Source organism: Microcebus murinus, chromosome 1, assembly GCF_040939455.1.
Source record: "Microcebus murinus isolate Inina chromosome 1, M.murinus_Inina_mat1.0, whole genome shotgun sequence".
NCBI lineage: Eukaryota > Metazoa > Chordata > Mammalia > Primates > Cheirogaleidae > Microcebus > Microcebus murinus.
The window spans coordinates 103,091,216-103,115,173 of record NC_134104.1 but is presented as its reverse complement, the minus strand read 5'-3'; the positions used below and the strand labels follow the sequence as shown (position 1 = coordinate 103,115,173).

At 39.0% G+C, this 23,958-nt stretch overlaps 1 protein-coding gene across 2 annotated transcripts in view; it reads left to right on the top strand.

Annotated features, from left to right (window-relative positions):
* KCNAB1 (potassium voltage-gated channel subfamily A regulatory beta subunit 1) overlaps positions 1-23,958 on the top strand; it is a 367,524-nt gene that overhangs the window by 100,011 nt on the left and 243,555 nt on the right. The window contains exon 1 of one of the 2 annotated variants that reach the window (XM_012786902.3): positions 13,114-22,251. The exons of the other annotated variant lie outside the window; for it this stretch is intronic. Within the exon in view, the coding sequence (XP_012642356.1) occupies positions 22,031-22,251 (221 nt within the window). The 5' untranslated portion in view covers positions 13,114-22,030. Of the gene's footprint in view, positions 1-13,113; positions 22,252-23,958 lie in introns of those variants that run through there. 2 annotated transcript variants of the gene reach the window in all.

The window sequence follows — 23,958 nt, the reverse complement described above, 5'->3', positions numbered from 1 at the left end:
TCAGAATAGGAAAGAGTAAATACCACCTACTGAGGGAGGCAAGGCCACTAGAGTGTGTGTCCTTAATGACTTTCCAGTTCATTCTCAAGCAAGACCTTTCTTTGCAATAGCCCTAGGTGGCTTTAGGCTTAACTAGCTTCAAGCTCGGAAGAACGATAGACTCTCTTTTCCTATAGAAGACTCAAGATTGAGTATTATTGGACTGGTTGGGGTCCCATGATCATCCCCGAGCCAATCACTGTGACCTGAGAGATGGAACATTCTCATTGACTAGGTGGGTCACATGCACACACCAGGAGCTGGGAGTGGTGTCTATTCTGTCTGAAACACAGGATGCTGTTTTCAGAAGGAGTGAGAAGCCTGGACAGGCCAAAAAAATACATTGTGTCATCTTAGCACATTTCAGTTGTTTACCTCCTGAGAGAGTCCCCCCAACACAATACCATGCGGAGAAGAAAATCCTCTCTTTTCTCTATCTGGTACTGGCATCTGGTCCTATGGCTACAATGTGAATACTTCCAGTGTCAGAAAGCTTAAATCCCTAGGTGGGCAGCCTGATGTGTCACCGAGCAGCCCAGACTGTCAACAAGTCCTTTCTTACTATGCACCCAACCTGCCTGCTGCCAGTCTCCTTGGTCCTATGCAACACCATCACCAAATGTCCTCCCTCCTCCACATGACAGCCTTTTGAATTGTATAAGGCAGTTAACAATGAAGAATGATTACAGGGAAATTAAAATTGGGCAGTCATTTGCTGAAAAGAACATATTTTTTCATTTACCTACATGGAACATTAAATAACTCACTCCTACTCAATAGAAAGAAAAAGCCTCAAGCCAAAAACATTAGGAATCCTAGTACCCTCTCTCCCCTTCCCCCACATGGAAGCTTTTATAACAAACAGCCATATTGCTATAAATAATGTGCCTTGCGGTTGAGTGAGCCAGCACTGGGCCTAAATAACGACTTTAGCTGTGGAATGGCAAACCCCCTCTGCATGGGAAACATAGCAGACAATCCAATCTGACTTGCAGGCGAATGGAATGGCTGCTTCCAATTGGTTTTTGTTTAATGATGTCTCACTTCAAAATGCCACTTAAATAGTTAGAAATGAATTAATTGATTTGTAAATGAACCTAGAAACACCTGGTATTTAAACCAAAGAACACCTTTGGGATCTAGTGACCTGATGCTGCAGAAGCAAACCATTTGACACCCTGGCAGGTAGGGGTTTTGTCGGAGCCTCAAAATGAGAAGATTCCTGTGATAAGAAGACAGTGCCCCAGCCATTATCTCTGGGTACTGGGTACCTTGTCCCCTGCTCAGACCCCCTTAAGAGGCCCTGATTCTCAAGGAGGCTTCTTAATCTGATATAGTGAGATCTCTTTAAATTCAGAGGAGTTGACTATTGGGGGACATGAAATGCTCTTTCTGGCAGGTCAGTCTGGGAGGCCTGAGGTCAAAAGTCATAACATTCACTCCCAACTCACTGGGAGCTTGCCACATGCTGCAAATGTCCATCAGTAGCAAAAGAAGATTTTTTGTTGTTGCTGTTTTTGTTTATTTTTATTTTGGACTGTCCTCATCTAGTTCTAAAGCTCCCAGTTCTGCTAAGAGCGGGATGGAGAAAACACCCTAAACTTGCTATTTAAAGGCAATTCATTCATTATCAAAACAGGAGCTTTGCTTGTTCAAAGTTCCAAGTCCCTTTCAGAGCTGATCTTTATCCCATTCCCTGGGTTCTTGTTGTTCTCCTCTGACTGGCTCTTTGCCCACCTGGTGCCTGGTCTTTGGGGACATTCTTCTGTGCCTAGTATCTCTGAAAGCCTCGCCCTGCCTCAGTACCCAACCCTGCACCCTGACCTCCCTGGTGCCCTCGAGGCCCCGTGGATCCTTGTCTGCTTTGTGCTCCGTTCTGCAGTGTGGGCAACTCTGTGCGGCCACCTCTGCGGCCATCCTCAGCCATCGCTGCCTTGCCATCCCTGTGTGCCATCCAGACCCAGTATCATGCCCAGTGTGGACCTTCTCTGGGTGTCCTTAGGCTCCCTCCACCCTAGTTAGGGATTCTGGTATCTCAGCTTGTCATGGAGAATTTACAGACTCTTCTCGAGAACTCCCACAGCCACTAAATGCATTATTCTTTCTGATCCTGTCTTGAGACTCCTCTCAGGGACTTCCCAGACCTCTGACCTCTCTCTACTATGGCTTTCAGTAAATTCTACGTTCAGACTTCTAACCTCTGCTTCTGAAATGTAAGGGAGTCTGGGGGCTTAAAAGAACAAACTTTCTTTCTCAGCATAGTCATGTCCTGTTTTGTTGTGTTTTACAGCTTTATTGAGATATCATTTATATAATACTAAATTCACCCAAAATAAATGTACAGTTCAATGATTTTAGTAAACGTAGAGAATTGTATAACCATAACCAAAATTCAGTTTCATAACATTCCCATAATCTCAAAAAAGTTCCCTCATGCCTGTTTGCAGTTAATCCCTGTTCCCATTCCCAGCCGCAGGCAACCACTAATCTGTTTTCTGTCTCTATAAATATGCCTTTTCTAGACATGTCATAAAAATAGAATTATATGTAGTCTTTTTGTCTAGCTTCTTTAACTTAGCATAATGCTTTTGAGGATGATTCATGTTGTTGCATGTATCAGTAGTTCATTCCTTTTAATTGCTGAATAGAATTCCATAAATATAACATTTCGTTTTGCCATTTTACCATTTCATAGACATTGGGTAATTTTCTGATTTTGGTTATTATGAATAGTGTTATTATTATATTTATGTATATGTCTTTATGTGGACATATGTTTTTATACCTAGAAATGGAATAACTTTGTTGTATGATATATTTGTGTTTAACTTTTTAAGAAATTGCCAAACTGTTTTTCATGGTGGCTGTCCCATTTTTATATTCTCACCAGGAAGCATGAAATTTCCAGTTTCTCTAAATCCTCACTAACTCTTGGTATTTTAAAAGATTTATAGGCATCCTAGTGAGTATGTAGGGATGTAGGGATGTCTTAATTTGCATTTCCTTAATGACTAATGAGGTTGAGCATCTTTTCATGTCCTCACTAGCCATTCCTCTATCCTCTTTGGTAAAATGTCTATTAAAATCTTTTATCTATCTCTTTTTAGTTGGGTTGTATATCTTCTTTTTATTGTTATTATTATTCTTTATATATTCTTGATACAGGACCTTTAACAAGTGTATGATTTGAAATTATGGCTTGTCTTTTCCTTTGCTTAGTGGAAGTAAATTGAAGTAAAATGATTTTTATTTTTAGAAAATGCAATTTATCATTCTTTTCTTTTATAGATTGTGCTCTTGGTGTCATGGCTTGGGCAAACCCAAGATCACAAGGATTTCTCCTACGTTTTCTTCTAGATGTTTTAGAGTTTTAACTTGTAAATTTAGGTCTATGATCCATTTTGAGTTTATTTTTGTGTAGGGTTTGAAGTAAGAGCCTAAATTCTTTTTTTTCTCCTGCATATGGATATCCAGTTGTTCCAGAACTGTTTTTTTCAAAAGACTGCCCATTCTCAATTGAGTTGTCTTGGCACCATTGTCAAAAATCAAGTTATAGTCCATAAATGTAAGGACTTATTACTGAACTCTCAGTTCTCATCCATTAATTTATATACTTATCCTTTGCCAAGACCACATTTGGTTAATTACTATGGCTCTGTACTAAGTTTTGAAATCAGATAGTGTAAGTCCTCTAACTTTGTTCTTCTTTTCCAAAATTGTTTTGGTTACTTAAGTTTTTTCCACTTCCATATAAATTTTAGAATCAGCTAGTCCTTTTTTACAAAAAAGCCTGCTGGAATTTTGATAAAGATTGCATTGAATTTTTAGATCAATTTGAGGAGAATTGCTATCTTGACCATATTGACTATTCCAATTCAGAGACATGAACATTATTTAGATTTTTAATTTCTCAGCAATGTCTTTTAGTATTCAGTATACAAGACTGGTACTTCTTCTATTAAGTTTATGTTTAAGTATTTTTTTGTTTTTGATGTTATTGTGAATAAAATTCTTTTCTTAATTTCACTTTTGGATTGTTCATTGCTGGTATACAGAAATATTGATCTTATATTCTGTGATCTTGTTAAACTCATTTATTAGTTCTAGTAGTTGTTTGATGAATGCCATGCAATTATGTCATATATGAATAAAAGCAGTTTTACTTCTTCCTTTCCAATCTGAGTGTCTTTAATTTCCTTTTATTTTTCTTATTGCATTAACTAGAACTTCCTTTACAATGTTGAATAGTTAGAAAAAGTTACAAAAGTGGTCTCATTCCCCATCTTAAGGGAAAAGTACTTAGTCTTTTTTTTACCATTTAGTATATTAGCTATGGGTTTTTCATAGATAGACTCAGGTTAAGGAAGTTCTATTTCTTGCTTGGGAAAGTTTTTTATCATGAATGGTATTGTATTTTGTTAAATTTTTCTTTTTTTGCCTCTGTTAAGATGATCATATAGTCTTTTCTCTTTATTCTATTAATCTGGTATCTTATATTAACTATATTTTGGATATTAAATCAACCTATAGACAACTTGATTTTGGTCTATAATCCTTTTTACATGCTGCTGAATTTGATTTGCTAATATTTTGTTAAGCATTTTTACATTTATGCTCATGAGTGATATTGGTCTGTAGTCTTCTGATGTCTTTGTGTTCCTTTGGTGTCAAAATAATATCTCAAAGAAGTGAGAATTTTCCTTCTTTTACTTTCCAAAAGAGTTTTTAAAGAATTGTTACTATATTTTCTTAAAGTATTTAGGAGAATCCACTAGTGAATTCTGGGCCTGGACATTTTTTTGTGGAAGCATTTTAAATTATTATTCAATTACTTTGCTTGTTATAGATTTAATTAGATTTTCTCTTCTTAAATCAGTTTTGGTAATTTATATTATTATAGGAATTTATTTCATCTAAGTTATCTAATTTTTGTCATGAAGTTGTTCATATTTTCTTATAATCTTTTCAATTCTTTAGGGTCAGTAGTTATATCCCTTTTTCCATCCTGACTGTGCTAAGTTGTTTTCAGTCAGTGTTGCTAAGGTTTGTTAACTTTGTTGATAATTCAAAGAACCAAGTTTTGATTTCATTGATTTTCTCATGTTTTTCTGTTTCCTGTTTCATTGATTTCCACTCTAATCTTTATTGATTCTTTCTTCTGATTGGTTTTTGTGTAATTTGCACTTCTTTTTGTAGTTTCTTAAGGTGACAGCTTAGGTTATTGATTTTAGTCTTCTCTTCTGACATAGATGTTTATAGCTATCAATTTTCCTCAAAATGCCACTTTTGCTGCATTTACATAAATTTTAATATGTTATGTTTTCATTTTTATTCAATTAAAAATATTTTAAAATTTCCCTTGTTATTTCTTCTTTGAACTAATAGATTATTTAGAAAAATGCTGTTTAATTTTCAAATATTTGAGAATTTCCCAGTTTTCTTTTTGGTTTAGATTTCTAAGTTAATATCACTGTGTTTGAAAAATATACTTTTATTATTCCAATCCTTTTAAATATAGTAAGATTTGTTTTCTGGATTAGCATATGGTTCATCTTGGAGAATATTCCATGTATAATTGAAAACAGTAGGTATTTTGTAGTCATTGGGCACAGAGTTATATATAGTTGCCTCTCAGTATCTTTAGGGGATTAGTTCCAGGATCTCCTGGTGCTCATATTTCTTAAATAAAACAGTGTAGCATTTCTATATAATTTATGCAAATCCTCATACTTTATGCAAATCTGTATACTTTAAATTATCTCTAGATTACTTAGAATACCTGATACAATGTAAATGCTATGTAAATACTTACTATTCTGTATTTTTATTTGTATTTTAATTGTATTGTATTTTAATTTTTAAAAATATTTTCAATCTATGGTTGATTGAATCTGCAGATGTAGAACCTGTGGATAGGGAGGCCAATTGCATATTGTTATTCACATAGAGTTGCTTGATAGTATTGTTCAAGTTTTCTATATTGTTGCAATTTAGGGGAGAATGAGGTCTGATTGTTCTGTCAGTAACTGAGAGTGGAGTATTGAAATCTCTAATTGTAATTGTTGAATTGTCTATTTTTTTTTTTTTTTTTTGAGACAGAATCTTGCTGTGTTCCCCAGGCTAGAGTGCTTTGGTGTCAACCTAGCTCACAGCAACCTCAAACTCCTGAGCTTAAGCAATCCTCCTGCCTCAGCCTCCCAAGTAGCTGGGACTACAGGCATGTGCCACCATGCCCAGATAATTTTTTCTCTATATATATCTTAGTTATCCAGTTATCCAGCTAATTTCTTTCTATTTTTAGTAGAGATGGGGTCTTGCTCTTACTCAGGCTGGTCTCGAACTCCTGACCTCCAGCAATCCTCCTGCCTCGGCCTCCGGGGGTGCTAGGATTACAGGCATGAGCCACCATGCCTGGCCTTCTTTTTTTTTGCGACAGACTCTCATTCTGTCACTTAGGGCTAGAATGAAGTGGCATCATCATAGTTCACTACAACCTCAAACTCCTGGGCTCCAGTGATTCTCATGCCCCAGCCTTTTCAGTAGCTGGGACTACAGGCATGCACCAACAGGCCTCACTAATTTTTCTATTTTCTGTAGAGACATGATCTCACTCAGGCTGATCTCAAGACCCTGGCCTCAAGTGATCCTTCTGCTTCAGCCTCTCAAACTGTTAGGATTGTAGATGTGAGCCACCATGCTGGGCCTATTTTTTCTTTGGATTCTGTTGCTTTTGTTTTAGGTATTTTGGCACTCTGTCTTTAAGTGCATATATATTTACCATTGCCATATTTTACTGATGCATTGACTGTTCTATTTTTATAAAATGTCCTTCTTTATCTTTACAGTTTTTTAGCTTAAAGTCTATTTTGTTTGACAGTAATATAGTCATTGCAGCTCTCTTATAGCTACTGTTTGTGTGGTATATCTTTTTTCATTATTTGTTTACAACTTATTTTTTACTTTGAATTTAAGATGTGTCCCTTATATATAGAATATAGTTGGATCTTGCTTTTGTATCCAGTCTGACCATCTTTGCCTTTTCATTGTCTTTTTCTTTAGACCATTCATGTTTAATGTATTTATTGACATAATTTGATTTACATTCATCACATTGCTATTTGTTTTCTAAATGTCTTCTTTTTGTTACTTTTTTCCTCTTTGCCTTCTTTTGTGTTAGATTTACTTGGTTGATTTTTAAAACCATTTCTGTGAATTATTTTCTTAGTAATTGCTCTAGTGATTATAATATGCTCTTTAATTTATCACAATCTGCTTCAGATTAAAATGAAAATTCTGGCAAAATATAGAAACTTTGCTCTAATATATTTCCATTCATTTCCTATCATTTATGTTAATATATATATTGTAATTCCAATAATACAATATTAAAATTATTGATTTATGCAATGCTGTGTCTTTAATATTAAATCAAAGTACTTTTCATTCCCTATAAATCTTGTTTTATAGGGAATAAAAAGTTCTTTGGTTTAATGTTTTCAGAATTATCTTTCCATACTAGAGGCTGGTTCACTTTGACCTCAGTGACCACTCAGCTTATTTGGTTCCCTGACTACTAATTGTAAGTTATCCAGATTCTAAGCTTCCTTTTTAATGAGATGTATTCAATCCTTTTGGATTTTAGTGTTTTTCCTGCTCCTTGACCTCATGCTGAGTCCCATGAATTGAGCCCTGTGTTCTCATAGCTGAATCTGAAACCTGAGTTCCACTTGAATCTTGAGACCACCTTATGCTGTAACTACCAGATGCCAGCAACTCCTGCTGACATGAAGGCTCAAGCCTTCACAAACAAGAAAGGCATTCATTTAAAAACTTGGGGTACTCTTGCTTAGGAAAATGGTAAAAATAATAATAGACCCATCATTTCTAGGAGGTTTCATCACTGCTTACTATATCCTCCATAACTTGCATGCCTTGTAGCCTCCATTCTACTTATTCCATTTTACTTCTATTTTACTTCTCGGGTAGTCCATGTGTCATTATCTTGCCATCCCTGGGCCAGTGCTGCTCCCAGAGAGGCCCTGATTCAATGGGCCATTCCACTCTTACCATGGGTGTGACTGATGATCCTGTCATGTGGATGTGATTCTCTGTGCATGAGCCAGTCTTGGGGCTAAGGGCCTCTGTGTAGGGCATGAGCAAGCCCGCCTGCCCTTATTTGACCTATGTGAATTCTTCTTGTTCTTCTCTTTCTCTTAGCCCATCACAGAAACCACTCTCAGATGAGAGCTGCTCAAATCTGTGCTCTGGGCCAGGCCACATACACATATATTCTTGGGCTATTTTGTTTTATTTTCAGTTTTGCTCTTGACAGACCAGAAAGCAAATTGAGTCCATTGCCTTCTCTTCCTGTCTTTCCCTACTCTTCTTCCATTTACCCATATTTTACCCAAACTGACTATAGTCAGCTGGATGGCAGTCCCCAAAAAGATATGCCCACATCTTAATCTCTAAAACCTGTGAATATAAATTTATTTGGAAAAAGTGTTACTGTAGATGTAATTAAGTTAAAGATCTTGAGATAAGATTACACAGATGGGCCCTAAATTAAATGATGAATGTCCTTATAAGAAACAGAAGTGAAGACAGACACATGAAGGAGAAGGCCACGAGAAGGCAGAGGCAGAGACTGGTGGAGTGATACAGTCACAAGAAATGCCACCAGGAGCTGGAAGAGGCAAGGAATGAATTGTCCCTTAAAACTTTTGGAGGGAGTGCAGCCTAACTGACACCTCTATTTCAGACTTCTGGCCTTTAGAACTATGAGAGAATAAATTTCTGTTGTTTCAAGCCACCAAGTTTGTGGTAATTTATTATGGCAGCCCTAGGAAACTAATACCCTGAGCTTTTCCCCAAACTGACCAACCACCTCCTCGTGGAATTTAGTCAGCAGATTAACCTTAATGTCTCTCTTCAAAACTTCTCCTACATTTGATTTTAGCTAAAATCCTTTCAGAGTCCCAGTCCTTTACTCATTCTTACTCCTTCACCAATATTCCTAATGTCCACACAGAAATACCATGTTGCATTATTCCCATCTTCTCTCACTTCATCACTGTAGAACTATGTACACATGAGGAGTAGGAAGGACAGAGGATGAAAGCAGAATGCTAGGGACAAACTACCGTTAATAAAGATGTCTTAAAATTTTAACATAGTCATTCAGTTTTTATATAGCAGATTCCCCCTAGTTTTGGCACTATCCCAGAGGTTGGTTTAAATTCATTTATTCAGTCAGTGGGAATTAATAAACCATCTCTCTGCACAGCTGTGCAATAGATTGAGTTAAGTCCTTTACTCCTAAGGCACTCAGTGCACATTAATTTGCTTAATTATAGACTTATGTAGGTTCCCTTCCTTTTCCTAGAGGCCAAGTATAGGTAGGGTCAACCAAGCTTAGGTTAATAGAATTCATAGAGTACTATTACAAAAAATTCCCTTAATATTCCATGTCTAATTGCTGCTGTCCTCAGTGAGTTGGACCACTCTTTGCCTGTCTCCTTAGCAGGAATCTGTGTTAGATTTACAGAGAATTAAATAAACAGTGATGTGACTTGCTAAACATTTCCACATCAGTCAGCAAAGCTCAATGATTATACTCTGCCTAATCTGGCCCTGGATGCTTTTTTGTTAAAAGGTAAACTGAATCTGCTTAGTGAAACTTATCTCACACTACTGGGTGCTGTGAAATAAATAGAAAAAAGTCACTGGCCTTCCCTCCAGGATATGTACCCCTACAAGCTCCCAATTACTTTAAAGGCACTAGGTATTCACAGCAGAAAATCATACACAGCACTAGCAAACTAAAGGAAATAAAAATTACCCATAATCCTACCACGCACAGGTAACTAGCAGTAATATTTGGGTACATAGTATATCCTTTTTTTTTCCTCTGCAGAGATAGATCATGTGCTTCTGTCAAAATATGCTTCTACTGTACACATTATTTTGTGAACTGCTTTTTCAGCTCACAGTGGATAGTGAGCATTTTCCCATCAACCTTCTATTAGAATTGGCAGGACAAGCATCATTCTTTCTTCAGCAGATTTTACCTTATAGCTGACTGACTCCAGCTTTCTCCTACTGGTCTCCCTGCTTTGAGTCTTTTACATGCCCAGGCCACCCTAGACCTGGCTTCCAGATTTATCTGCCCAAAATACTGTTTATACTCTTCACCCTGGACCAGAATCCTTTTTCCTTCAACCTCCCCCAGTTGCCCAGAGGGAGGAGTACTCACCTAGCCCTTTATTCCAGTTGTCCTCAACAGACCCCTGTTGTTTTATGTACATTGCTTTGATTACATAAATCCTTTCTCTGAAGGAGGTTCTGACTAAAGTGGTTTGCTCGTTATTCCCCAACAAGCCACTAAACCCCCATGGAAGTTGTGCCCTCTGCTGATGTAGCCTCCCTCCCATCTTCTCTTTCTTTGCCTAGGTTCTTTTCTGCCCTTACTGCTGAGATTTGTTCTGACACTACTGTAGTTTCCCTACCTGCCCCAATCCACAGTGGTCGTGCGTCTTCCTCTGAAGTGTGTTTCAGCTGTAGCACTTCTGATATATAGGATGGACAGCAGCCATCCGTGAATGTCGTATGTGCTCCCCAAGTAGCAAGTGAGCCCCAGGAAGAGAGGCTGAGTCTTCCACCTCTTTGTCTCAAAAGGGCATAGAACTTGTCAACTGAGCAATGGAAGATGCATATTGATGATGGTGATGATAAATAATTGACTTGGCTAGATGATATACTAAAATAAAGAGACAAATGAACACATACAAAATGGCAGCATGGGCTAACTGATATATACCTTGAAAAACACTCCACTATATAAAACAATAGCAACATCAATTACAACAACCACAAAACTATGCATGGAAAATTAAAAAAACACCAAAAACAAGAAGAGATTATTGATCAAAATGGTAACAATGATTATATTAGAAGTCCATGTCTCTCTGTTACTTCTCAGCTCTTTAATCAGGTTTCAAACATGCTTATGAGAAATTACCTACGTTTTTTAAATTTTTTATTATGAACTTGTAATAATTTTAAGTAAAAGTGTATTTTATTTCATTTGACTTACAAGAGTAATACATGTGCATTGTAAAAACTTCGGAAAATATAATACTTGATGGAGCATAGGATAAGGTTTTTTCTTTAAACTAAGACATTTATTTGACAGAATGTCAAGGACAGAGTGGAGGTTTTTAAAAAAAATATGACTGTGTGATGTAGAAATTAATTATCTCTGAATATGAGTCAAGCTATCTGAATGCTGGTTCAAACTCTGCCACTAACTAGTTTTGTAATATTAGGCAAGTTATTTAACATTTCATGTTTTTCCCAGCTTTATTGAGATATAATTGACAAATAAAAATTGCATATATTTAAGATGTATAACCTGATGATTTGATGTATGCGTACATTGTGAAATAATCACAACCAAGCTTACTACACATCCATCATCTCACGTGGTTACTATTTTCTTTTTCCTTTCTTTTTTTCTTTTAAGATCTACTTGTAACAAATTTCAAGTATACAAATCAGTATTTTTAACTACTGTATAGTCACTATGCTGTACTTTGGATCTCTAGAACTTACTCATCTTGCTTAACTGAAACTTTCTACCTGTTGATCAACATCTCCACATTTCCCCTGCCCTGACCTCCCAGCAACCACCATTCTACTCTCTGCTTCTATGAGCTTGACTATTTTAGATTTCACTTATAAGTGAGATCAGGCAGTACAGGTACAGCTCAGAAATATTTCAGGTTCAGTTCAGATCACTGGAATAAAGTAAATATTGCAATAAAGAGTCACACAATTTTATTGATTTCCAAGTGCATATAAAAGTTATGTTTACACTGTGCTATAGCCTATTAAATTTTCATTATGTCTAAAAAAATAATGTACATACCTTAATTTAAAATACTTGCTAAAAAATGTTAACAGTTATCTGAGCATTCAGCAAGTAGTAATTGTTTTTGCTGGCAGAGGGTCTCGCCTGGATGTTGATGGCTGCTGACTGATCAGGGTGGTGGTTGGTGAAGGTTGGGGTGGCAGTGTCAATTTCTTAAAATAAGACATGAATCATGTTTGCAATATTGATTGACTCTTCCTTTCATGAACGATTTCTCTGTAGCTTGTGATGTTGTTTAATAGTATTCTAAGGAGAGCTTCTTTCAAAATTGGAGTCAATCCTCTCAGATACTGTCACCGCTTTATCAGCTAAGTTGATGTAATATTCTAAATCCTTTGTTGTCATTTCATTAATGTTCACAGCATCTTCACCAGGAGTAGACTCCACCTCAAGAAACCACTTTATTTGTCCATCCATAAAAAGCAGCTCCTCATTCCTTAAAGTTTTATCATGAGACTGCAGCAACTAAGTCACAGCTTCAGACTCCACTATTTACTCTAGTTCTCTTGCTGTTTTCATCATATCTACAGTTACTTTCTCTACTCAAGTCTTGAACCCCTCAAAGTCATGCATGAGGGTTGGAATCAACTTCTTCCACACTCCTATTAATGTTGATATTTGACCTCCTCCAAGATATCACAAATGTTCTTAGTGGCATCTAGAATAGTGAATCCTTTCTGGAAGATTTTTAATTTATTTTGCCCAGATCCATTAGAAAATCACTATCTATGTCAGCTACAGCTTTATGAAATGTGTTTCTTAAATAATATGACTTGAAAGTTACTCCTTGATCTATGGGCTGCAGAATGTATGTTTTGTAGCAGGCATGAGAACAACATTAATGTACATCTCCATCAGAGCTCTTGGGTGACTAGGTGTATTATCAATGAGTAGTAATATTTTGAAAGAAATCTTTTTTCTAAACAGTTGGTCTCAATGGTTGGTTTAAAATATTCAGTAAACCATGCTATAAACATATGTGCTATCATCCAGAGCTTGTTATTCCATTTATGTACATATATAAATGGATATAAACCCAGTAGTGGGCTTTCTAGATCATATGGTAGTTTTATTATTAATTTGTTAAATTAATAAATTTTTTAAAAAATATAATAATTTGTTAAATATACAAAAATAATTTGTTAAACAAAAATAATTTGTTAAATATTATAAATTTGTTAAATATTATAAATTTGTTAAACTTGTGCTCATGTTTATAGAGCACAGGTAAGTTGATTCAGCATAATTCTGAAGGGCCCTAGGATTTTTGAAATGGTAAATGAGCTTTGGCTTCAACTTATAGTCACCATCGTCATTAGCCCCCAACAAGAGAGTTAGCTTGTCCTTTGAAACTGTGAAGTCAGGCATTGACTTCTCCTCTCTAGCTACGAACGTCCTAGATGGCATCTTTTTCTAAGAGAAGAATGTTTTGTGTAAATTGAAAATCTATTGTTTACTGTAGTAACTTTCATCAATTAACTTAGCTAGATCTTCTGGGTAAGTTGCTGTAGCTTCTATATCAGCACTTCCTGTTGCATCTTGCACTTTTATGTTACAGAGATGGCTTTTTCCCTTAAACCTCATGAACCAAACTCATGAATGAACCAGTTTTTTCTTCTGAAGCTTCTTCACCTCTCTCAGCCTTCACAGAATTGAAGAAAGTTAGGCGTTTCCTCTGAATTAGGCTTTGGCTTAAGGGACTGTTGTGGCTGGTTTAATCTTCTACCCAGACCACCAAAACTTTCTCCATATCAGGAATAGGCTATTTCACTTTCTTGTCATTCATGCATTCACTGGTATAGCACTTTTAATTTCCTTCAAGAACTTTCCTTTGCATTCACAACTTCTATAACTGGTACAAGAGGCCTGGCTTTCAGCTCGTCTCAGCTTTTGACGTGCCTTCCTCACTAAGCTGAATCATTTCTAGCTTTTGATTTAAAATGAGAGATGTGTGACTCTTCCTTTTACTTGAACACTTAGAGGCCATTGTAGAGTTGTTAATTGGCCTAATTACAATATTGTGTCTCAGGCAATAGGGAGGCCCAAGGAGAGGGAGAGAGATGAGGGAATGGCTGGTTGGTAGAGCTCTCAGAACACACAGAACATTTATCAATTAAGTTTACCACTTTATATGGCCATGAATCGTGGTTCCTCAAAATAATTATAATAGTAACATCAAAGATCACTGATCACAGATCACCATAACAGACGTAATAATAATGAAAATGTTGGAAATATTGCAAGAATTACTAAAACGTGACACAGAGACACCGAGTGAGCACATGCTATTGGAAAAATGGCACTGACAGATTGCTGCATGCAGGGTTGACACAAACTTTCAATTAGTAAGAAAAGCAACATGTGCAAAGTGCAGTAAAGGAAAGTACATTAAAAGGAGGTATGCCTGTATTTGCCTTTCTGTGTCTAGTTTATTTAAATTAGCATAATGCCTTCCAGGTTCGTTTCTGTTGTTGCAAATGGCAGAATTTCCTTCTTTTTTTAAGGCTAAATAATATTCTATTGTCTATATACATGAGTTTCATTGTAAATGTGATGAAAGGCTAAGGGTGTCTTCTATGTTAACTTTCTCTGATCTGCCAAAGGGAAGGACTTAAATGAAAAAAAATTTTTCATAAGAAGTTGAACCTGCTCTTTTTATAGCACTCCTCCTTCCAAACTGAATGGAATAAAAAAGAAGTAAGAAAACACACATTTTTGTAAAAATATATTAAATTTTATGAGATTAAGAGATACATGTAATAATGGCTTTTCTAACCCTAAGAAGATGAACAAATTTGAATCAAAACTGGATTTGACCTGTTAACTTATTTCTTATAAGACCTTCAGGCTGAAGATTTTTTTCAGTCCCAACATGCAAGGTTGGCTTTATGTGGGGAGCTCTTTCCAGTGTCTGGTTCACTTCCATTTTGCAAGGGTGAAGATGAATGCTTATATAATATAACTCACCTATAGAATACTTAGTTTTGAGTCCAATTAAATTAGATGCTTAACATAGGCTGGTTTTTCTCTGTTTTTTGGAATGAGATAATGGATGTACAAGTTTTAATACAGTACCTGGAACATAGTAGGTGCTCAGAAAACATTTTCTTCTTTCTTCCTCTCCTTCATTCCATTTGTACTATTTTAGGTTTAAATTGCCCATGAAATGGGATAACATACTATGTTACAAATACACTTAGAAATATACTTCATAACATACTATGGGATAACATACTATCTTAGACATATACTTAGAAATATACTTCATAACATACTATCTTAGAAATCATCATAGTTCATCACTTCTTTGAAGCACGTTTTTTTCGTTGCTGAAATTGTGAAGTGATTTCTAATTGCTGCCGGCCGGGCAGCTGTTGTGATCTGGTTGCCGATGCCTGTAAATGTGCGTCGAAACTTCCAGAGTGTCAACATCTTGGAAAAAAACCTCAGGGACGAAAATCGAGCATGCTTTTTGAAAAATGCTACATCACCAACAAAAGGGATGACTGTGTGGAAAGACGTGGACACTGATAATGCTGAGAAATTTCCAATTCTGAATGTGAACGAATTTAGAGAATATTTTAACCAATTTAATTCTCTTATATTTCCCTTTCGAGTATGTACAAGAGTTAAAAGTGTACGGAGGAAGTCTAAAAAGACTCTTTTGAGTAATGAAAAATAAAAAGTTTAAGGGATAAGAAAACATTGTGTCATAATTAATTGACCAGATTTTTTTAGTCGTACATAAAATAATGATGCATATTCTGGTTAATGGTGTTTTAGATTGGATGAAATATAATCATTCTAGCTATCTTTGGAAACAAACTCTCTGTGAGTTAAGCTCTTTGTTAGGAAAATCTTTTATCTGAAGACACAACAAATATTTATGACTATCTGTTCTAATATAAGGCAATGGAAGAAATTATACTAATGAGTAGTAATTAAGGAAAAACTAATGATGCTTGTAAAAAATAAACGGACCATGTGTGCCTGTTTCCTCTTATCTCTATGTCCAGTTTCTAGACAAGCTTATAAGAAATTACCTACCATGATGAGACCTGAACAAGATCATGCGAATTGTGAATTTCCTAGCTTTCCACACTTGCTTCCTATAGCACTGTGGTACCTTGCCCTGAGCATATAAAGTGAGAGATAAATATTGGCTATCTGCTGATGCATCTGATATGTCAATATTCAATAATTATCAATAGAAATAATTATCAATGGCTGTGAATATAGTTTAAGTGTGAGCTAGAAAGCTTACCTATCCTTTGATTAATTATGCTCTGGTTCTGAACATGTGGCTGGTAGTGTAAGAAAATTTGTACTGAGCCTGCCCTCAGAGTTTCCTGGTGAGGGTGCTCTGATGAGCCTGTTCTTCCAGGGAAGCAGGAGGATAGACAGCTGGAAGTTTTTTCTATTCAGCAGAGCCTTGAGTATTTCCAGTTTGGCCTCTTGATTTTGCTTTCTCCCTTATTCCTAAAGCTGTGTCCATGCAAATGTGTGCCCATGCTAATTTTCATGGCTGGTTCAATTTGTCAGAATATAATAAATTGCTCTCCAAACTGTTTTAAGAATTTCTAAAAAATAGCAAACTCTCACCCTAAAAATCCTTCTTTTGAGCACAAACGATAGGCACAGAAAGTGGCTGGCCATCTGTACACTTGCATGTTTAAAATTCTTCCGATATTAGCCGCCTTTTCTGTTTTGGGTAAAGCCGGTTTTGCCTGGCTGCATAATTGAATGTTTCATTGCGCCTGCTGGCTGTGATTTACAGTGGCATATAAACCATAAGTTCTAAGTGGACTCAGCAAAATATATTTGGTTCTGGCTTTACTGGCAAGAAATTGAATCAATCAGAAATTTGCTAGATAATTAGAAAAAAATTTTTTGAGGGAATAAAGGGAATAAAGTATCATGAAATGTTTGAAATGGTTGGTAAAAGACATACTCAAAATCTATGAAGCATGGATGATTTAATTGTCCTGAAATTTTTAGCCTTTTTTAAAGTGAATTTCTTTCTATCATTCATAGTAAGAATAGGGTTTCTTTTTAAACTATATTCATAAAATGACACTATTTAAAGCCCTTCTCACAAGGAAGTTCTTACAGAGAGAAGCAATATGCACAGCGGATAAGAACCAAGTTTCTGGAGGTAGGCTGCCTCAAGTGCAATCCTAGCTGGGCCTGTGTCACTTGGGATAAGTTGTTTAACTTCTCTGAATCTCTTGTTTCTCATCTACAGAATGGAGTTGATAACAATAGCACCTTCCCCGAGAACAAGATTCGTGTGCCATTTCATCTCTGTGAGGCGACTGAGGCTCAGGGAGGAAAGCATCCTGCTCAGTGGCACAGGGGAAGGTGGGACAGAGTAGAGCTGGGATTCACACCCAAGTCCAACTGACTGCACATCCTGAAGTCTCTTGGGTTACCATGGAGACTCTAAGATGCACATGAGGAGATAGGGCATTGGGGTGTGAATTATGTGGTCTGTGATCTGTTCCTAACTAGTTCTGTCACCATGACCCGATGAAGCTGACATTAATACTAAAGAATTTCAAATACTACAGAATGAATAGAGACCAGCTGAGACCCAGGCAAAATTGAAGAGTAAGTGATAATTTGGCCCTCTGCAATATTGCAACCTCCACGTCTCTCTAAAAAAAAAACCACCTCCTGGCATCTACAGAATGGGAGGAGAGCTTAGAATTAAATGAGTAGCCTTCTCATATTTCAGCTGAGAGAAAGGGGGCATGGAGAGCTGTAGTGATGCACCCACCAAGGTCACTCGTGAAGTAAAGAAAGCCCTTAAAAGGGCAAAATAGCAGACTAAAGAGACCATTAAAAAAAAGAGAAAGGACTAAAAGTGCTTGAAAACAACCACTTCTTGTATCAAGAGCCACCATATGGAGGCTTTATGACTTTGCAGAAAGGAATAAATTAGTAGTTGTATTTGGAGCTCTTTGTTGGAGCACACCTGTAATGTCAGCTTAGGATGTATAAGAGCGGCATGATAATGATAGTTATCAACATTTAATAATGTCTTCTAGGATCATCTTCTTCAGTGAGCTCTAATGGTTTCTTGTGACCAATAATATAAGAAGTAAAGTGAACAAACCATATATCTGTATCAGTTTGTTAGGGCTGTCATAATACAGTAACACAGACTGGGTGGCTTACACAGCAGAAATTTAATTTTCCACAAATCGGAGGTCAAAGTGCTGGGGTGGCAGGTTTTCTTCAAGGCCTCTCTCCTTGGCTTGTGGATGGCTGTCTCCTCATGTGCCTTCACATGGTCATCCTGTGTCTGTGTCCTAATCTCCTCTTCTTATAGGGATACCAGTCACACTGGGTTAGGGCTCACTCACATGACCTCACTTTACCTCAATTACCTCTTTAGTGGCCTTATTTTCAAATGTAGTCACATTCTGAGGTACTGGGGCATTAGGGCTTCAGCATATGAATTTTGGGGATCACAATCCAATCTATAACAATGTCTATATCTCTATCTTCATCTATATGTATATTTGTGGGTCTTATTTAAACCTTCAATGATTACTCCTCCAAACTGTGTGACAATGAAAGGATACCTATTCCAAGTCTAATTTCCCCAGCTTAAATAGCATGTGGCTTGTTAGCACAAACTTATTAGGAATGAGCATTCTCTCAGCCAACTGTTATCTAATTTCCGGGCTCTCAGGCCCAGTGCTCCATTACCGCTGGGAAGGGGGAGCACGGCCGAGGGAAGCCACCGAGCTGCTGGCTGGCTGTCAGGATGCCTGTGTGGCGTCAGGTCTGAAAAGGCACACCGTGGGCAGCAAGAAAGAGACTGGCACTGTGAGCATCCTCTGGCCTCAGGCCTTTGATTCCCTTTGAGGCCTGCCCTAGAGCCCGGACGCCCAACTACACACAAGAGGTGCACACTTGAATGTGGGGCAATAATTCACTCCTTTTAATGTGCCGGCTGTGCTTAAACTAGAACGTGCAGGATTTTCTTTCTTTCCTACTTTTTTTTAAGGAATCAAGTTGATCCAAGAATATGGCATCTTCCCATCCACCTACCTTCCTTCCTCCCTCCCTCTTCCTTTCTTTGTTTTCTTATCTCCCTCTCTCAATTATTTATAGCACGAGGGCCTGCTATGCACAAGGCACTGTGCTTGGTCCTGTGGGGGATAAAAAGGTGACTCAGAGGCACTCTGCCTTGCATGTTTTATTCTGATAACCTATTCCCTGCTCTGGTTTTGGTTACGTTTTCAGGCGTTGCTCTGCTAGCTCTTGGCAAACCTGAAAGCCACTTCAGCAAACACTGTCCAGACCTTCCCTACCCTCAAAGGTCTCTGTCTTCCCTGCGGAACTGGCAGCACTCCCCCCTCAGCCCTGAGCCACCCCCACTCCTCCCTGTTGGTGTCCAAGCTGAAGCCTCTGGCTCCTGACCTCTCTGGCCGCATGGTTATCAACTCATTCTGTCTTGCTTCCCAGGCTGCTTTATTTTTTTTCTTCTCTGAGCTGTTCTTTCTGATTCCTCCCACTTCTTCCTCTTCTGGTTTTGACTCCTTTCCCGATTCACATTGATCATCTCCAATGAGCCGGCTGAGTGTGAAAAAATAAAGGTTCTAATGATCTGCTTCCTCTCTGCCCACTGTTGTTTATTCTAGGGAATAAGATATGCTTCAAGTGCTCCTCCCTGGGGGCTGAGAGTAAAAAACGGGGGTCCTACACTCACCTGTCCCTTTCCCCAACCCTCATTCATCCCAGTGTTACTGCTCAATCATTGAATATTAGTCAATATATTTATTTTTTATAGTAAAGAGTGGGAAGGGTGTGAAGGATAAACGATGAATTTCACAATATGATTTAGATCTTATCTGCAGGTTATAAAATGTTAAGATTCATATTTGGGATAGAATTCAATACAGGCACGTACTCTACTTGAAAATTTCATTCTCCAACTTAATTCAGTTGGGAAGATATGGTCAGACCAGCTTTTTTTTCTAATCACATAGACACAGCTAGAGTGTGTATCCTCCCCAAACCTGGCTACCCGTGGGATGACTGTCTCCCTCCTCTCCTGCTAATGAAGTCTGACCCATTCTTCAGGTCCCGGGCAAAGTCCCATCCCCCTATTAGGGCTGCCTGGCCCCTATGAGCTCCCTGAGGGCCTAGCCTCTGTCTCAGCCATCTTTGTGCCCCAGCAACAGGCAGAGTTGGGTACCTAACAGGAACCTGGTAGAAATGTAGGGAATGAATCAAGATGAAGAACTTTCTCCACCTCCTGAAATTCCTCCTGTTTCTCTCTAGTATACTTAGTGTCTGTACCACTCATTCGGACAGGTTATAATATGCCCTCCAACATTGTTAATTAGCCCCTTTAAGACTCAATGTGCTGTCTTTTCCATCCATATTCCCTGGTCCTTGAGCAGGGGGACAATGCTTCATTTTTTTCTCCATATTGATCTTTATTGCCTAATATAGAGATGGTGTTCACAAATGTGGTTGATTTAAATGCTATTTCTTTTTGCTTGACAGTGTCTGTTGAGAACTACATTTAGAAAGCTGATTTTGCAGAAATCATAATTTTATTGTAAGTAAATCTATGAGAGCGGTTTGGTTTCCATGCATTTCAAACAGAAAGGAAAATTGCCAGGCAATTGGTGCTTAGTTTGTTCCAACCACATTTATTGAGCAGTTGCTTTGCCTCTGACATACCTGCCTCCTGTGGGTTCACAGTCCACTCCACAGGGGTGTCTTGCTGCCCATTTCTGACCTGGAATTGGTGCTTGTTCTTTCTCACCAGCCGGACATACAGATGACCAGCGGGCAGTGTGTGTGGTCCCAGCCCCCTGCCTGGACCTTGGGGAGGGGGTGACAGGGACCTGCTGCTCACTTAGTGAGGCCCCCTGGGTGGTGCTGAATTGCAGCCCCCACCCCCACCCCCCAATGCCAGTCCCTTCTCTGGTAGCCAGCATAGATTTCCAGTAAGCAGACTTGACTCCAAAAAGTCTGCATTGTGGCTTTTCAGGAAACTTCAAACTTACCTACTTAAGAAAATGACGTGCAGAGGGAAAATGAACCCTGACAAGGCTAATAACAGGGATTCCAAGCGGTGTCTTAGCAAGCCAGTCACAGAGTATTCACGTGTTAATTCACTGGCATGTTCCGCGGCAGGAGCACCCCCACTCTGCCTTCCCCCAGTTCCAACTGTTGTGCTGCGGAGGGGGTTCGGGCTGAGCCTGGGCAGAGCCCTTCTTTATGGAGCAGCCCTCGCGATTCTGTGACAGCCAGAGCCTGGTGGAAGTGATCTTTGCTTTCCCATCTCACACAAAGGCAAAGAGCTCCTTAAGCGGATCAGCCTGCTCCTCCGTGCAGCTGCAACCGCGTGTCAGTGCAGGCTCAGCCATCCAGGCTTTCGCCCGAGAATGAGTGGGGAGGGGTCTTGAGAAGCCCCGCGGCCTCCCGGAGCGGAGGAGGGAGGGAGCTGACAGCAGGAGTGGAGGGAGACCGCCGGTCGGCGGGGACCCGCTCGCGATTAGCTGTTCCTTGGGGCGCTCTGCGCGCCAGTCGAGCATCCTGCCTGTGGTCCAGAGGATGCTGGCGGCGCATCTTGCGGTAAGCCTGCGTTGATTTGAGCCATCGCCCAGAAGCGAGCCCGCATCCAGACAGCGCGGACCGGCTCCGGGCAGGGCTGCGTGCAGTCACCATGAATGCTCAGCTCTAGGCTTCCGCAAAAGCCTCCCGACTGCATGGATTTGGCTGTTTAATCAGCCGAGATTACAGCCCGGGAAGATTTGCGAGCCTGACCCACCCTCCAGCTGCTGTGACAACTTCGGGGCTGGCTGTTTACTTCTCTTAGTGCCGGTCCCCGGGACTCTGCCCGGCACCGCAGCCACTCGAGCCACTTTGCGGGCTCTGGAGTCACCCGCCAGGACTCCTCTGACGGCACCCCGGAAGGGGAGCAAGGAAGGGTTAACAGACGAGCAGAAGCCCTCCCAACTGCTCAACCTCTCGTGACTGCCTGTGTTCTGGGGTTCTGAGAGGGCCCGTGCGCTGCCCGGGGAAGCAATGCAAGTCTCCATAGCCTGCACAGAGCACAATTTGAAGAGTCGGAATGGTGAGGACCGACTTCTGAGCAAGCAGAGCTCCAACGCCCCCAATGTGGTGAACGCAGCCCGGGCCAAATTCCGCACGGTCGCTATCATCGCGCGCAGCCTGGGGACGTTCACCCCTCAGCACCACATTTCTCTCAAAGAGTCCACCGCAAAGCAGACTGGCATGAAATATAGGTATGGATGTAAGATTCCCTCTGCCCGGGGTTTCCGGGTTCTATACAGGTGCAGTGGAGATAGTTCATTGATTTCGAAAAGTGACTTACTCATCGGTGGGTTGCTTATTTTAGAATGCTCAGGTGTTTCTAAAATAGCTCTTAAGGAGGATAGAAAAGCCCAGGGTGGCTGTGGGTGTGTGTGTATGATTTTTTAAAATGTGGCCCATTTTCTATATTCTATAGTGTTATGAACACCTTAGGAGCTGTATAAAATTCCAGTCCGCAGAAAAAAAACACAACTGCTGGAAACTGGTATTTAGATCAGGGTAGTTTTTCAATAGCAAATGTGTTTGTCCTATTTTGTGTAAAGACTGCATTTTCTGTGATTATACTATCAAAAATATTTTCCCATCTACTACTACACTCTTATTTATCTTTTGAAAGACCAAGGTGACAGATGCTATGCAAAGTTTTTAAGGAAGTTGTTATAGAAAGAAATATCTATAATGGTAAATTAGATTAAACACTGCCATACTTATACCTAAATTACTGCTTGAAATAAAACATAGACCTTGTTGTAAAATATACAGAAAAAAGTCAATTGTTGCAATACTACGAGTTTCCTTATAAATTTTTAAGCTCGCTCTTACTCTATGTTGCTTTCCATAGTTGGAAATCTTCCTGGCAATAGTTGATGCTCTCTCTAATAGGGAAAGACTTAAATTTGATTAAGTAGAAAATTTCATTATTCAATTATGTGACTCCTGTCTCCGCATTATATTTGTTTTGTACCAAACCCTCCTGACTTTATTTCTTAAAACTACTGTGCCTCTAGTTTCTGAAAGTGTGTGTGGATGTAGAGGAGAGGAGCTACTGACACATCTTCCAAAGGCTTTGATTACTCCAGTTAGTGGATATGTTTTGTTAATTACATTTAACCATATCTTGTCTTTGTTAGGAACTTGATTTAGGATAGGATGAACTAACTTGAGTTAAAATAATGCACACCTAACCTTCTATTTTCCATGTGGGATTGCTAAAATAATCATTGAAACTTATTTTTATAAAAGTTGCCCTTGAAAAAAGTTTCTTTGCAGACATACAGGAAAGCTTCTCATTGCAAAATGTCAAGCAATGTTGTTTTGATATGTTTTTGAACCATTAAGAGGTAAAGCCCTTGAATAGGGAAAAGCAAAAGAATCATAGCTGAACTTCTTTGCCCCGACTGCAGTACAATTGCAAGCAGCCTGGGTCTGGTCTACTCATTGAAGCATCAGCTGTGTGGGTGCCTTTGCTTTCCCAGTATCCCCATGATGGACAGTGGGGACCTACGATAACAGTTCTCTAAATGAGACTGCAGTCTTGAGTGCACTGGTGTTTTCTGCTGCTGCTGCTGCTGGGGCACACACACAGCCCCTGCCCTGTAGACACAGTGCTGCTCTGCATGCAGTTCAGTTGCAGAGATGGAGGTGAGCTGATGCTTTCTTGGGCAAGGTTCCCAGGAACTAGATACTGGGGGTTAAGGCAGATCAAAGTAGGTGGTTTGAATTGTGGCCTCCAGCAGTTTAGCAGCACTATGAACTTTCCTTTTGTGCTAGGAGAAATAAAATATAACACCCTTCATTTCCTGTGGCAGAGTTTCATAATTGTTTATGGATGATTGTGTTGGAAGAGTTTCATTTTATGAGGGCTTTTGGAAGTCAGGAGGTTTCCATTAAGGTTTTTC